This window comes from Charadrius vociferus, unplaced genomic scaffold (assembly GCF_000708025.1).
Source record: "Charadrius vociferus isolate BGI_N301 unplaced genomic scaffold, ASM70802v2 scaffold34, whole genome shotgun sequence".
In the NCBI taxonomy this organism is placed as follows: domain Eukaryota; kingdom Metazoa; phylum Chordata; class Aves; order Charadriiformes; family Charadriidae; genus Charadrius; species Charadrius vociferus.
In genome coordinates, this window is record NW_009647989.1 from 301,114 (window position 1) to 317,269 (window position 16,156).

At 35.8% G+C, this 16,156-nt stretch overlaps 1 protein-coding gene across 1 annotated transcript in view; it reads right to left on the minus strand.

Annotated features, from left to right (window-relative positions):
* Positions 1-16,156, minus strand: part of FSIP1 (fibrous sheath interacting protein 1) — an 82,137-nt gene that overhangs the window by 44,307 nt on the left and 21,674 nt on the right. Inside the window, exon 11 of the mRNA XM_009883496.1 lies at positions 10,470-10,607. Coding sequence (XP_009881798.1) covers positions 10,470-10,607 — 138 coding nt within the window. The remainder of the gene's footprint in view (positions 1-10,469; positions 10,608-16,156) is intronic.

Genomic DNA, 16,156 nt, shown 5'->3' on the forward strand with positions numbered 1-16,156 from the left:
ATTATCTTCTTTTCTTCCAGAGGAGCATCCAGCCCATCACTGGGCTAGAGAAGCATTGTTGTTCTAATTTATGCTGGTTTGGCCACGGATTTTGTGTTCCTGGATGAATACCTTAATTTTACCAATAGAGATGATGTCCGTCCTTCTCTCAAACTTACAAAAAAAAATGATGTAGGGGTTGGGTCACTCTCTTGCGTGAAGGCAAAAGCTCCTGAGATGAAATTGTTGAGATTGAAGAAAGTGGATGAGTACTCTAAGACAGATGCTAACTTCCTAGGTTGTGTTTCTGAAAGAAAATGAGCATAATCTTCATCATGACTAGTAACATGCTTTGTACTTACAGCTGCTTGGGTGTATTGGCACGCTCTGAGCGTGTCTAGCAAACAGAGCCCATGGACAAAGGAATGCTCCGTCTGGGAATTAAAAAACAGACCTAGGCATGAGACAGGCCACGAGATGCCCAACTCTGCCAAACTGGCAACCAGTATCAATACTCAATAGCACAATGTTAGGTATCTACATCATTTTTCCATCAAAAGCTCATGTGTCCTTAGCTCTTCAGATTCTAATGAGAGGGAATACTTTAAGTGAAGATTTTATGGAAAAGGATATCGCAACTTCCTAAGTATTTTTTGATACTGGCCTGCACTGTGCAGCGTAACTAAAAATATGCTGTGTAATTAGACTATTTAGATCAATGAGACAAAACTGTCAAAGCTTGTCTCAAACCAACTTTGTTTGACTCTGTAAACAGGATTACAGTGTTTCTGAAAAGAAAATTATTGCATTCATGCTAGAAATACTGCTGTTGTCACCTCAGGGAACTCTTTCTAGAAGCCAAAAATCCATCAGAAATACTTCTAGCTTTCAATTAAGCTTTGTCGTAAACCTCTGATTATCAGATTTATCACAGTATGCCTTCAGTTTGTGTTAACATGTTTATTGTAATTTCCATCTTTAAATCTATAGATTTAATGGAATTTTTATACCCTTAGGAATCATACCGAAAATAACTTTTTTGTTTAATAGTATTACCTTTTATGGGTGAAAATACAAAAACAATTATGTAGCTTAAACTGAAATACATGAGATGTCAACACCGGTATTACAAATATTTATAACAAAAGTCTCATTTTACCAGGACATTTAAGATGGTTTTGGCTTAGAAGCCCCATGTGGCTGTCACATAGTTTGATGTAGTTTACAAGAGTATCAACATCCTGTGCATCTGCTATGTGCTTTACACCCTTCACTTTTAGAGATGCTGTTTGATTACACATCCATCCTGGCCCCACAAGTTAAAATGTCTCAAGAAAAGATTAAAGGTCTGCTACAAAGTTTGTACATGCAGACATACAGACACACATGTATAAGATAAATTTACAGCCAAAAAATGTCTATGTTGACATTTATCGCAGATTAAATTACATAGTCGTCAACCCTAAGATGGAAAGATGCGCTTATATGCTACTTATCAAAAGATCAAGAAGTTAATATTCAACCATTAAGGATAAACTACACCTAAGAACATGTTGCAGGAGGTTTCCTCCACAGCAGCCCCATTGTTTCTCTTCCGCCATTTTGAATGCGACATCTTAGAGCAAAGCAGACACATGGCCTTCCCCTACAACACTTGCAGAGAAACAGAGGCTTTTCCCCGACTATTTCTCTTTAGCGCACAGGGTGCAGGCAGGCCAACAAAAACAAGGCTTCTTTCCTACAGGGATTAAAGAACAGTGCTAACTGGCAGCAAGGAATGAGGAACTCCTAAATTTGCCTACTGAGATGTGTAACAAGTGAACACCTTCTCCTTGCCTCAAAAGGACACGCACACTTCAACGCTGTGGACACCTGTAGTAACCAGAGAAATTGTTAATCATTATTTTAATACCACCACAGCAAGAAACCACAGTCATTATGTTGAACTGTGGTGCTACATGTTGTACAAACGCAGGAAGAGAAAGGGGAAAAGAAAATCCCAAACTAACCTGTAAGCATATCCATACAAAAGCTACATATACACAGGTAGTGAAGTACCAGGAAAACACTGAAAGTCCACTGATCAATATGCTTGACTGTCTTAAACCAGAAATAGAATCCTCATCAATTCACTGAACAGTGTTTTGAAAAGGCTTTAGGCATGAGGAAAGCACAGCAATATGCGATGTTTCAAAATATAACAACTGGGTGATAAAGGACACTGTCCTGCTTTGAAGCCATGTATTTATCTCAACCGTGAACTAAAGATGACGGGTTGAGAGAAAAGGGAGTTAAGAAGGCATAAAAAGGGCCTTCCAAGTGGATATATGCAACCTGGTTTAGACATGATGGTAGGAGGGGCCAGAGGGCAGATAAAAGGATGGCATACTAAAAAAAGTAATAAACAAATACAAGAACACTGTTATATTGTATTTTTTGAGGTCAGAGGGTGCAACAAAGGATATACTGAAAGAATAATGTAAGAGCATAGAAACAGATCAGTTTTCATGAATTCTGTCATTGTCTAAGGCAAAATACATTTCCAAAAAGAATCTGTTGGATGGTGACTAACGCCATTTATAGATAAAGACAATTAAGAAAGTACTGCAGTTACAGTCAAATTTAAATTGTTAGAGACACAAAACTGAAGGAGATCGAGCAATGACTATAAATAGCACTACATGAATTTAGAGCTGGATGGGTAGTCAGAGATGGTTTGTTTGTTATTTTAAGACAGCAAACACCATAATATATAGGAAAAAAAGATGAGAAAGGTCAACTCTAGAGAAGAAAATGAGATCTCTTGGGAAAGAGAATAGGAACAAATATAGTGGTTACAGGGAAACAAAAAAAAGAGACTAAAGGCTTCCTTTGTTCAAAATCAGCTGAGAGAAGTACAAGAAGGGAGGTGTTTCTCAGTTTGCTCCTACACATTCCAGGGAAAACAATTAGCAGACTCATTGTCTTAACTGGAAACTCAATGCATAACTAATGCATTACTCAATGCATAACTAGTGCATAAATAATACTTATGATGCAAGTTGGCAATGTTACTTACCATCATACAGATGTATTAAATTTAACTGGCTCCAGTATCTATGTAAATATTACCTTAATAATTTTCCATCATTATGATTTTAACTCATTAATATTTTAATATTATTTAGTATTAAAAATTTAATATTTATACAAAAATTATTTAATTATATTAAGTTTCAATGCAATTTATAGTTTTCAAATTATTTACTATAAATACTTTTACCAGCTGTTTCATTCTTGTCCACAGCACTGTGAAAATCAATCAATAAATAGGAAATTTATTCTAATCATGTGAGTGAAATATTTTAATTTTGTCAACCTGCTATTAACCTTATTGCTCTCTTCATGTCTGTAGCAGCTGTTAAATGAAGAAAATAACGTTTTCACACTAATGTTGTCTCCAAGGTGGAAATGCTGAAACAATTTCGTACAATCACAATAATGAGAACGAATTCTTGTAAAACTTGAATTAAAAAGATCTGTTTGAAGCTTGGCAACAACCTGGCAATCAACTTTACGACCTGGTAGATAATTTCTGAAGGAATAACATAGAAAGTGGTACATTTCAACCTTATTTAGGTAAGTTGCCCCTTTTTCCTTTATTTGGTGCAATGAAATATGTGTTATGAAAATGTTTTATTAAAGTTCTACTTTTATGAATAAACATATGCTTATTCACAAACCAACCACTACATTATATTATGTGAATTGAAATAAAGATGTTTGCTATTTATATGTTACTGCACAGCATGTCAGAAGAACCTAGAAGGACTACCACTGCACAATGTAAAGCAGTCAAAAAATACGGCTATGTTCCTGTGGTCCAAATTATTAGCAATTAATTTTTGCAGACACTGTGACTGAAAACCATATTACAGGATTGTCTAATTGACAAATTACTCTACAAATATATGGTAGGACTTTATCTTGTCCTCTTCTTTTTAAAGGGGAAGAAAGGAATTACGGCAGAAGTCACGAACAAATTATTCTCCTTTTCTGGAAGGTGCCTAAGACAGACTCAGGATCAGGTGCATTGAATTCAATCAGTTTCAGAGAAAAAGCTGGAATAAAATTATGTAATACAACAAACCCCGTCGCCACCCTGATGCAGGGTAAACCATGACATGGTTTGTGAGACTTTCCCCAAACCTAGAGAGTAATTAATTTTATCCTGAGGTTTCCTTCCCCACAGATATACATTATTCTGCATCAAGAAGATAAGAATCATGCCTTTTGGAGTAAGCTCCTGCAGGTAATCAAAGCTCTTGTATTTTTGTTCTGCATCATCCACACCAATTGCTCTCCTTCCTACAAAGTTCAGCTATTCAGATAGCAGAATATGTGTATTTTCATATTATTTGACAGAAAAAAGACCTCAATAATTAACAATCACATATTGTGTTTGGCCACTAATTTGCATAAACTTGTGAAAAAATAATTCCTAGAGATGTACAGACATGTGATGATAAATTTAAGACTAGGAAAACTAGATTTAGCTTGTGTTTTAAAAGTACTTACTGCAAGTAAGCAGACATTTTTTTTAAAAAGTATGTATCAGTATCTCAGTCATGCTAAGAGGTAACACTATTTATACATATGTGTGCGTATACACACAAAATATATTATAACCAAAAACAGGCAACTGTGGCTAGATTTTGGCAGGGAAGAATCAGCTTCCAGTGTACAACACTTGAAATTAAGGCACATATAGCCAGGAAAGGTGAAACTATCTTATTTAACAGCTTGCTTGGATGTGCATTTAAACCTACTATCTGCCATGAAGAAATTCAACACATGATCAAACACGCTACTGGATTATAGCAAATGGCCAACTAGTAGAAGCCACAACGGAAAAATAACTACATTTATTATTCTTTCTATATAAAATTCCTTTCATTAATGCTCAGCAACACGCATTTGGCAGCTGAACATTTTTTTTTGAAGCAGCAGTTAACAATGCAATTCACAAAACAAAGATAAGCTCAATGGTTTCCAGGAAACTGAAAGGTGAAAGAATGTGGAGAGAGTCAGCCATGGTTTCAAATGAAGAACAAGTGAACTAAGGTCAAACTAAAACCTAAAAGAAATTCAGCAAGGGCCCAGAAACCATGGTACAGATACATTTCAGTTGGATTGAAATTTCACAATGCATTTCAACAATGCATACAATACATTCTTTGGTATATTAATTCACTGGGGACAATTTTTTTTTCAAAATAAAGGAGGAACTCAGATTCCAACACCCTTAGTTTCATTACTTCAAGCATAATACTTAGCAGATTTTCTGGGGTTTATATTGATTGTAAAGCACGTTAAAGTCTTATCTTCCAGCCTTGTTTAGTGTGCATAGTTCCAGACTTAGCTGAAACCATGAAGTCTCACAGCTCACATGGGTAAGCTGTAGTGGAGGAATCCATAAATGTTAAAATTTCAGAAGCCAGCACCTACTAAATAGCCTGCTCCAGAAATATGGTTAAGGTATTCCTCTCCCTTGAAGAGAAGGTCAGAGTAAAGCTATCATTATAGAAATTAATTTGAATAATTCATTTTGCAGTAGTAGAAGAAACACAGCATTCTACCATACACACACACATACAAAATTAATAAAGTTACCTTTATACCTACTGTCAGTTACTCCCTAACACACAGAGCTAAATTCTGCTCAGTTAAACTAATTTCCACCTAGGAAACAAAAACAAAACAAAACAAAAAAAACCAAACAACAAGAACAAGAAAATATTTTATCTGAGGGATTTTTTAAAAGACATTTTAAAAGGTCATCTCTCAGACATTAAATTTGTAAAATACTACATTTTAAAATTATAAAGCCCAGAATAACCATGCATTCAGAAATAACATTCCTAACTCCTAACAAATCACCTCCTCTACTCAGAGCAGAGAATTTATTTCCAATTTTATGCAACAAATTACAGTGGTTTAGGAAAGAGTTAAGGAGAAATTTAAATGCAACGTGCATTTTAAATAGACAATTTAATTAGCTAAGCTAGAAAAATAACTGAACGTTAAAAGCTGCACATCTGGAACCTTGCCAAAAGTGAAAGGCAATCTCTCACAACCTGTGTTTTATACCACAGAAATGACAGCGTTTTCACCAGTTATAATATCCTCTCGAACCATGCTTAGGCGTTCTTTCTCTGACATACAGTGAAGAGTGCCACCTATTGAATAACAAACAGTATTTCCAGAAATAATTAAATTATTCTGGAAACATGCCATCTATGTACTCCCCCCTCCTCAACCCAAGCATTCAGTTTAGCTTTTCATCACGCATTTTCCTGGCAGACAGCAGTTTTGCTGTTAATGTTGTTACAGAATCCACGGCCAAAATATTACTTTGGTATAGAAACAAGGCACCAAATCCACACTGCCTAAGAGTTATCTGATTTTTAGACATTCCCACACCAAATAAGAAAAATTTTATTCAGTTATGTATGTTGCATCAGAAGGAGATACCATGTTGTTTTGTCCAATCTTCTCTAGTAATAACTGTATTTTCCAGAAGTAAGATTAGATGGTATCAAGGACACGAAACTAAAAAAAGCTCTGTTTTCTGAAGGCTGTTCTTTGTCCACACAAAAAAAAAGTGTACATTGTCTATATATTTTACTTTACTGTTAGAGAGAAAAACCTACTTTCATTCAGAGTTGAATACTTCTTTACTTACACCGGCAACCAAAATACCTCACAGAGGACCTAACGCACAAATACTTCATAGACTTATGCTATGATGTCAGAGTCATGCTACAGAGCAGCAGCTGCTAAGAGGACACAGTATGTCCCCCTGAAGAAGCTTTTCCAGGTGCTGCATAGCACGCACCAATGCTATTCTGGCCATGAGTTACACAGGGGTACAGAGGACCTATTCTATGTTTATAAACATTGTAAATTAACAGTACAGTCTATGGATTTAGAGTTCTAAATACAGACAATCTAGCCAAGGAAAAATGTGTGGTATGTTGCAAGAGTCTGCGTGTAATGTGATACCAAACAATACTGCTGTAACCCAACCAAGACTTGAGACTTGGAACCGACCCATTTATATACAAAATATTTGAATGAGTCAGCAGCCCACTGCATTTCCCAGGCCTGCTGTAGACTATCATACAGTTCCCAGACGCACTTCCTCAGATTGTGTTTGCTTCATGAACAAGGTCAGTAGTGACAAAAAGTGACATAAAGGTCAATGACTAGGAAAAGATGACAATACGCACTTATTTTATCTGTTTACCCATTAACCGATTCAATATACTGAAGTTCCACAGAATTCCTCCAGTTACTCATCTCCCGTCTTTTAACTGTCTAACATAATAAAGCAGTGTATTAAAATTAAGTTCTATTATTGTTTTGGTACTATGAACAGATAAAAGCTAAATATGCTGCCTTACTGTAGTGACACACATATACAAGTGAACAGCCTCTAAAGCAATCACTGTCTTGTGTCTGAAGTCTTTGTTCCCATACTCCAGAATTATGTAAAATTAACCAACGTCAGGAAAAATGTGTCAATTAGCCTTTTTTTTTTTCCAAACCAAAGATGGGATGTATGTAGTTGTATCCAGTTTAGCTTTAAACCTTCCAGAAGCCTAATCATATTGGTTGTGCAGCTCCAGCACTGCCAGCATAAACCCTGCATATGTAGAGAGTGGCTGAAGTTTTTGCTTCTGTAGCGACAGTGCCATCAGTAATTGAGATTATACCACTGTGGTTATGCTGCTATCTGAATCACAAAGCTTTTGATCTGCACTGGAGATCCCTTTTGAGGGTGATAAAAGACAACTGGAACAGTATTTGTCCTAACTTCGATTACTGCAGGAGGTACTGCTGAATAAAGGCCTCCACAAGCCAAAGGACGGATTTCCGGTCTGACACAACAAACATATATTGGTTTTATGACTACATGAAAAACATTAACATCAGCTACGTGCAAGAAACAAATTTCTACAACCCACAGCCATGAAGAATTACTATTTTTCCTTCAACGTGGTGATAATAAAGAAAGATTACCACCTGAGAAATGCATTAAAAAGCCTTGATCCTTTTCCTTGTAGAATCAAAAAATCATCAGAATGGGGAGGGGGGGGGCGTATCAGGAGGTCTCTAGTCCAACCTGTTGCTCAAAGCAGGGTCAGCTATATGATCAGATCAAATGCCTTATGGCTTTCTCCAGACAGGTCTGAAAAATTTTCAAGGATGGAGATTTTCAGTCTATCCATGTAACCTCCGAGGTATTATTTTTCTTTAAATCCAGTTGGAACTTCCCTGTTTCAATTTATGTATATTGTCTCCTGTTCTCCCACCATGTAATTCAGTAAAGACACTACAGCTCTGTCTTCTCTGTAATGTCCTCTTTGCTATTGGAAAGCTACTGTTAGGTCCGCCTGAGCCATCTCTTCTCCAGACCAAGTCTCCTCAGCCTCCCAGGTCAAGTGCTTTATCCCCAAATCATCTCAGTGGCCCTCTACTGAACTTGCTCAGGTGTGTCTCTTTACTGGGGAGCCCAAAACTGGATGCAATACTCTAGACACAGTCTAATGAGTACCAGGTAAAGGGGAGTAATTACATCTCTTAACCTATTGGCTATACTTATGTTGATACAGCCAAATATGCTGTTAACTTTCATCACTGCAGGACACACTGCTGGCTCACGTAGTCTATTGTCCACAAGGATTCCAGGTCCTTTTCAGCAGGGCTGCTCCCCACCCAGCCAGGCTCCACCTTCCACTGTCTGAGGGAGTTATTCCTCTTTAAAGCAGAACTCTGCTTTAGTCCTTGACAAATCTCATGTGGCTCCTGTCAGCCCACTCCTCCAGCATCACTCCCAGTGAGTTGCAGCCCTACCCTTCAGCTTACAGAGCAGATATAGTAATTTCATCAAAGGCAGCAATCAGGTTGGTCAAGCATGACTTACCCTTGGTAAATCCACGCTCACTATTCCCAGTCACCACCTTCTTCATTTGCACACCTCTTCTATGTCAATTACCTATACTGATGCCTCTTGCTAATGTACTAAAATTCTTGGGGTTTCCTAATAAAAATCCAGCTTCATCAGGTTACCCATGCCAGCTGTCATCTTACCTCAGTCTCTTGTACACTACTGTACTAGTTTGTCTTATCCACATAGCACATTCTATGGAGAAACAGAAGCTTTCTCATCTCAAAGCAGAAAAATAACACTAAACAAAGATGTGACAATCTTCAAAATACGCATATGTATCCAGGTTTTAACTGCTACTACCAGCTCAGTTATGCGGCAACGTTTTTTTGAGTCTTCAGCATTTTCATTCCTGACTTCACCTGAGCAAGGCAAACCTTCAAAGTTTTGTGCAAAGTTAAAAAAAAAAAAAAAGAAAAAAAAAAGATTTTCTTCCTGTGCTCTTAAGAAGATCTATGAGAGATCCAACATAAAAATAAATACCAACATTGGCTTTCAGGACAAACAAAGGGCAATTAGATCATCTTAGGACTCTCCTTTGGAATTCATCTGTTTTTTAATGTTTATATACTTTCTCCCTAATTCTCTTTTGTGTAGGCTGCTTTGTAGCTCTTTCAGCACAGAGCAAACAGCACATTTACAATGTCTATTTTAAAAATGAGTAAAAAGATTCATGAAGTCCTTGAGGTTCCCCTGTCACTAGTTTTTAGTTAAATTTCCTTACTATAACTTGAGAGTAATGTAACAAATTATACTCAATGAAAGAGAAAAGAATAGTAATATATTACTTGAGAGAGGCACATAATTTTGGTTTGTCAGCCCTGGCTCTACGACTTAGAAATAAACATCATTTTTGCCTACTAGGTTAACAGTAGGATCCTCTTGGATTTTAACAGTAGGATCCTCTTGGATTTTAAATTGCCTTTTCCCTACCTGCTTTTACTCAAAGTAGTAATAAGGATGAGATGTGATGTACTTACTCTAAAACAATAATGACTTTTTCTACCATTTTACTTACATGCTCCTGCTTTAAAGGCCCTTTCACCTATGGAATCCATGTATTAATTGAAAATTAAGTTACAAAAATAACATAAATGAATTCAGCAAAACTAAATCACACAATAACAGTGTATACAACATTCCCACCAGACCTGGTCCTTCAAAGAACACTGAATTATATGAAACATAAAAAAATCCTTTTAGGATATATTTATATATGATTGTTTATGCTATCCCACTCTGGGGAGGAAGAGAGGAGAATAATTTCTTTCCATCTGAAAGACACTATGTTAATGGGAAACATGCATTACAACTGAAAAATACGTTTCCCAGATTAAGAAAAAATATTTGAGACTTTTGCTTGTATATTTCTTTGGGGATTCCTTCAGGAATTTACACAAGGTTGCAGAATTTGATTTTATTTTAAGACACATGGAATAATAAACTCCAAAGTTTTCAAACTGAGGGGAAAAAAGTACAACAAAAATAGGAGACTTACAAGATTTCTCTCTAGGGATTTCAGCTGATGATCTATTTCTTTCAGACGATTTTGTTGATCACGTTGTTCCTTGTTGTCTTGCAGAACCTTTTCACCTGGAAGTGCTTCTAGGCTTCTGTTTGCATAAACCAGAGACTCCTGACAAAAGGAAGAGTAGGCAGAAATTATACATATGACTTTATATTGCTACAAAGGCAGATAAGTGTTCTTTTGATTTCTACGAGGAAAACATTGAAATGTTGAGAATAATGTGTCAATTTCAGATTTGGTAAATGCATAATTTTCACTATGCACATTTTCAAATACAATAGCTAAGTATCAGGCTGGACTTACTTCAATAAAAGAATGCTTCCTCTTTGCATTTTAAGAGGAATTTCTTAGTCTCCAGAGCTAAAACTTTCATGCTTAAATTCTACTACAACAATAAAAATACACTGAGAATAGGGGAGACTGAATTAGGGGTTCAAAGCTTCCTCCTGGGATCAGAATTAGGCCAGAAGGGAAAGGAAGAATTGAACTGAAATGACTGTAGGTTTTGTTTACTAGATATCATGGTAAATGAGAAATAACCCTCTCTTCTAAGTTGGAGTTAGATGCCCAACAATTATTAAAGATTTGGGTTACACATTCCCATATCCTTCAGCAGCTTTGGATCAGATTCTCAAGTTTGTGTCAGTCCTGAATATATTCAAGGTTCGATATTACATGTAATTTAGATCATTAAGAATGACAAGTATTGGCAAAACAACAAAGTTATATTGCAATTGGAAAAAAATAAAGGGCTTTATCTTGCAAACCAAAGAGAACCTTGGTTCTCTTCCTGTCGAAGAACCCAAGGAATCCAAATAATGTTAGAGGGGAAAAAAAACAACCGAAAAAAAACCCCAAACCTGTTGGCCAATTCAACCCAAAGGAACATGAGCAACCATGTAATCTTATTTTCAGAAGTGGCTCAAGGAATCTTAATAAACACACACAAGGAAAAGAATTTCAAGTAGCATGTCTAATTGGAAAGAAAAACAACCTTTGCAATTTAACATGCAATGGAAAATTTCTCAGTTACAACATATAAGAAACTGCGAGCATCTGTAAACAACTTTTTCTAAACATCAAACAAATCTATGAGTTCTGACATTTAAGCAAAATTATTAGTTGCCTGAAAATAAACTTATTTTAACACAGTACAAATCTTTGAATATATATTTACAATCAGCAATAGTTGGCAGTACTACAATGCCAATAAATTTTCCTATAACAGAGAGATATAAACAGCGCCACCTGTTAATGACTAGAATTTCTCCAAACTGGCCTGAAGTTTAATGTGGGCCACCTAAAGCCAAATTCTTAATGAGTGTCTAAAGCTAGGCTTCTAAACACAGAGAGAGGTTTTTTTAATTAAATATGATGCCAATTCTTGCCCAATAGTGAAAAATCTGTATGACTGACATCTATACAGAACATAAAAAACCAAAGGACTTTTAAACCTGTTTTTATTAATACATGAAACAAGGATATGATCTTTGTATCTGCAATATAAATATTGAGTTGGCCACGCAGCTCAAAGTATAACTGAAGCTCCCTCTAATAAGAGGAATTGCTTTTTTACATGGCTTTGTCCTTCCACTGATTTTAATACAAGTGAAATTGTTCATAGAACGGCGGTGAGGAAGATGATGGCATCATATTTCTTTTTAAAAAAAAGTTATAGCTATTTCTGCTCTAACATTTCTAAATGCAATCTTTTGATCTGTCCATGTATAGAGACATTGCCATGTGAGCACTTAGTGTTCAGCATGGATCAGAGCTGTAGTTATGACTTGTTTTAAAAAGCAACGTTACGGATACACCTGTAAGAATATGCAGCTAGTAGTACTGAGAAGTCACTAAATACTATATTAAACTTCCCAGTATTTTATTGTGGGGTTTGTATGCATGGACTACTGGTTCATATTTTTATACGAACTCAGCCTTCAATGAAGAACAGAGCTAAAACTGCAAACAGCATCTCTGGCATTATTATTGCTGCAGCACCAGCTAGATTTAAAAAGGTGACGGTGAGAGTAGTCATAAAAATCAAAAAAGGTACTATCCTCAAATTTTTACTTTCTCCTCCACGCACATTTCTGAAGCAACGCTTTATGCGGTCCTCTGTCCCAGTCTTTCAAACAATTTCAGGCATACACATTTCATTTTACAGGCAGCCCAGCTGTAGCAAGCACTTATGAGCAACCTTTTCAAACTTTAGGAAAACCATGTATCGTTAGTTATTTTTCCTTTTATCACATGCAGTATGATTTTAAGCTTGGTTGCTCCTCTAGTAAGACAATATTGTTCTATCAAAAGAATTGTTTTAACTGGGATAAACAGGACAACTTTATTCTCCATAAACTTTTCTCTACCATGACACCTAACCAATTCTTGTCGGAGAGTGCTGGATAAAACTTGAACTATGAACATTTACCAGAAAACAGAAGTAAAACCCACTTGTTTCAACACTTCTCCAACATCAACATCCACAACTGATATAGTTCTATTTAGATGAAATGGTAAAAAAATCTGTTACTATTTACTCTCTCTCTGATCAACATGGTTTTGCACACTTCAATCACATTCCCTCTTACTCCTTTTTTCGAACTCTGTGTAAGTCACTCCTTACATAGAAGCCATTCTACGCTTCTGAGTATTCTGGTAACCAGTTTTCCATTTTTTCCATACTGGTTATGAGATCCAGGGACCACACTGCACAATAGCCAAGCTATATGGTGCACTACAGATGTCTACAGCAGCACAGTGATATTTTCTGTTTCATTCTGAATTCCTTTCATAATTGTTCCCTATGAATTCCTTTCACAGTGTTCCATAATCTGACCACTATGGAGCATTAAGCTGCTGCTTTCACAGAAATAGCTCTTACAGTCTCATTTCTCTTATGTCTCAGTAGTAACTGATCAGAACTCACACCATATAATCAAAGTTAAGACTTCTCTCCACTTACTAATTTTTTATTATTTTTCTCAAGATATCGTGAAATAAACATAGGAATTATAATATCATGGAAAACATTTTATTGTCAATGTTTCAAATGCTTCAAAATATTTTGTTTCAATTGTACAGCCTGTGTAGGCAGTCAAGTCCATTTGAGTTTAACAAATATCTAAAAATCTTGAAGATGAGGCTGAAAATAAAACTGTTAGATAAGTTACACAGGGGAAGATACAAGTACTTCGCAACAGCCAAAGCTGTAACAATCGTAATGCAAACCAGAAATATCCAGTATTTGAAATGGCTAAAATTATTTGCTGCACTCCCTTTTCTCCAAAATTCTATAAATAAATAAAAACAGAATCCTACCTAATGAAAGATACTAGTGTCATACAATCTTCTCGAGCCACAAAACTGTCTGATTAGCTTATTAACCTGCTTCTAGCCATGCTGTGAAATAGAGATACCTGTCAAAATCACCTGTTTTGGGGAAGTGCAGACATAGAGTATAGCCTATCAAAGAGTTTGTTAATTGAAACTTTATTGTATCTTCAGAATTTTGCATCATTTTGAGTATTTATTTAGTTTTAAACTGTTAAGTATAGTCTACTGCTGAAATTGAAAAATGGAATATTTTTCTGATAAAAGAAACCCAATCGGGTATGAAAGAACTCATCAAGGTAATATACAACACTGAAGTAATTATCTTTATAAGACAACCAAGCAGACAGATATTATTGTTTCTTTAAACACCATCTCCATTTCGTTTTATTTTCAGGTAGTTTTCCAGTTTTCAAGCTGGTAACTGTACTCATCCCACACAGTCTTATACTTCATATTCTTCATCCTACCATTTTCCTGTCTTGTCCAGGATTACATTCAACTTAATTTGTTCTTCCCCAAAAATACTAAGAAAGACAGAAGCATTTTTAATTATTTAATTTAGTCGGCACCAGAACAAAGAAATGTTTCAGACAGAAATACAGTTCTGATGAGAAACACCTCCATGTAAAAGAGAACATTAGTCATGGAAAAGCATTCTGAATCCAGCTGGACTCATTGCACAAAAAGATGAATCTGTATGCTCCTCTGTAACAGCTCAGCTGTGGTACTGTAGGATAATTAAAGCCAGTTGTTAAAGATTTCAGAGTTAGAGCATAGTTCCTATATCCTGCCAAAGTAACTATCAGTGGCAGAAAGCAGCTCTCCCATTGAGTCAGTGGTGATTAAGTGTTTGCATTTCCAATGTTGTATCTAATGCAATTCTTGCAAGAAAAGAAGCAGCTTTATGATATGCAACTCTAAGCTAATTTTGTTTTAATTACTTCTAAAATTCTGAATAAAAATCCAAGCAGATGATTTATACACTAACAATTTTTCCCTATGTTCCCCATCGCTAATGCATTATACACTACTCAGCCACAACAGATGAAATCACCATCCCATGGAAATCAGAAAGAATTTAAGCACTGATTTTTAGAAGCAAGATTAATGTCACTGAAATCAGCCTCTTCTCCAAATGAAAGGACATCCATGCTCAAAATTAGCCTTGTCTCCTGTAACAACTAGATGCATTCAAAATAAATTCTGTACTTTCAGGATTTTTTTTTTAAAAAGGTGTCCTGGCACCTTGATTTAAAAAAAAACCCAACTCCTAAGAAACAAATATTGCAGTGCATTCAAATTTGCTTTCCATAGCATCTGTGCCAACATCTTTATCTAGCAATTAAGTTTACAGAATTTACCTCAGTTACAGGAGAAGTAGTGATAAAATCTAATCTAAAACTCTGAATAAAAGAAATCAATAGAAACTTATCCCAGACTTCAACAATACCAGATTATCACTGTTGGGTTTGAATACTGCAGATGCCCAGTCTCATCAACGAATACTTTGTCTCTCACAATGTTTAGAGAATATGTGTGAGGGTTAATAAATAAGGTAATTACTGCATATTTAATTCACTCTATTAGCAAGTTAAATGTGCCCCACTTATAACTGGTTTTACAGAGGATAACAGCCTGATAGCTAGTTTACTTTCTCATTTAGTTGCTGTGGTGACCTGAAGAAACAATTGAAAATCTTGTCATTAAACACTTGAAATTAAACCCAACAAGGGGCAGACAACCAGAGCTCTTACTGCCTTGTCTTAGATGCGGCGTTCATGCTAACATGTCACAAAACAAGATCTTCAATTAATTTCTTCAGAGCCTTTCTGGGTAGGTATCAGTTGCCTTTGATCAGGTTCCATTCAGTACAAAGAATTCTGATATTGCTCTGTGATACACCTATCTTCTGATCTCAGAACTGATGCTTCAAGAATAATAATAATTTAATGAATTTGCTTTTTAAAAAAAATTTCCAGTTTATAACAAGATTAGGGGATATTGATTGTGATAATCAAGGTTGTTTTAAAAAGACCATGAGCAACAATGAACTTAGAACAACTACTTGTAAAAAAAACCAAAAGTCATTTTTCACACCTTTTGACAGCCCTCAAAACTCAAAATAGTCACTAATTTCTCAGATACTGCTGCATGTTACTTCCTGGGTTTTTTTGAAAAAGCAACTGTTAAAGGAATTTGAAAACAAAAGGTGTTGAGAATGAATTCGCATAACCAAATTCAGAACTCAACCTGTTGTTACTGCTATGTATGAACTGAGAAGTGATTTTTCACCTACCAAAACAAAAATAACCAAGAACATA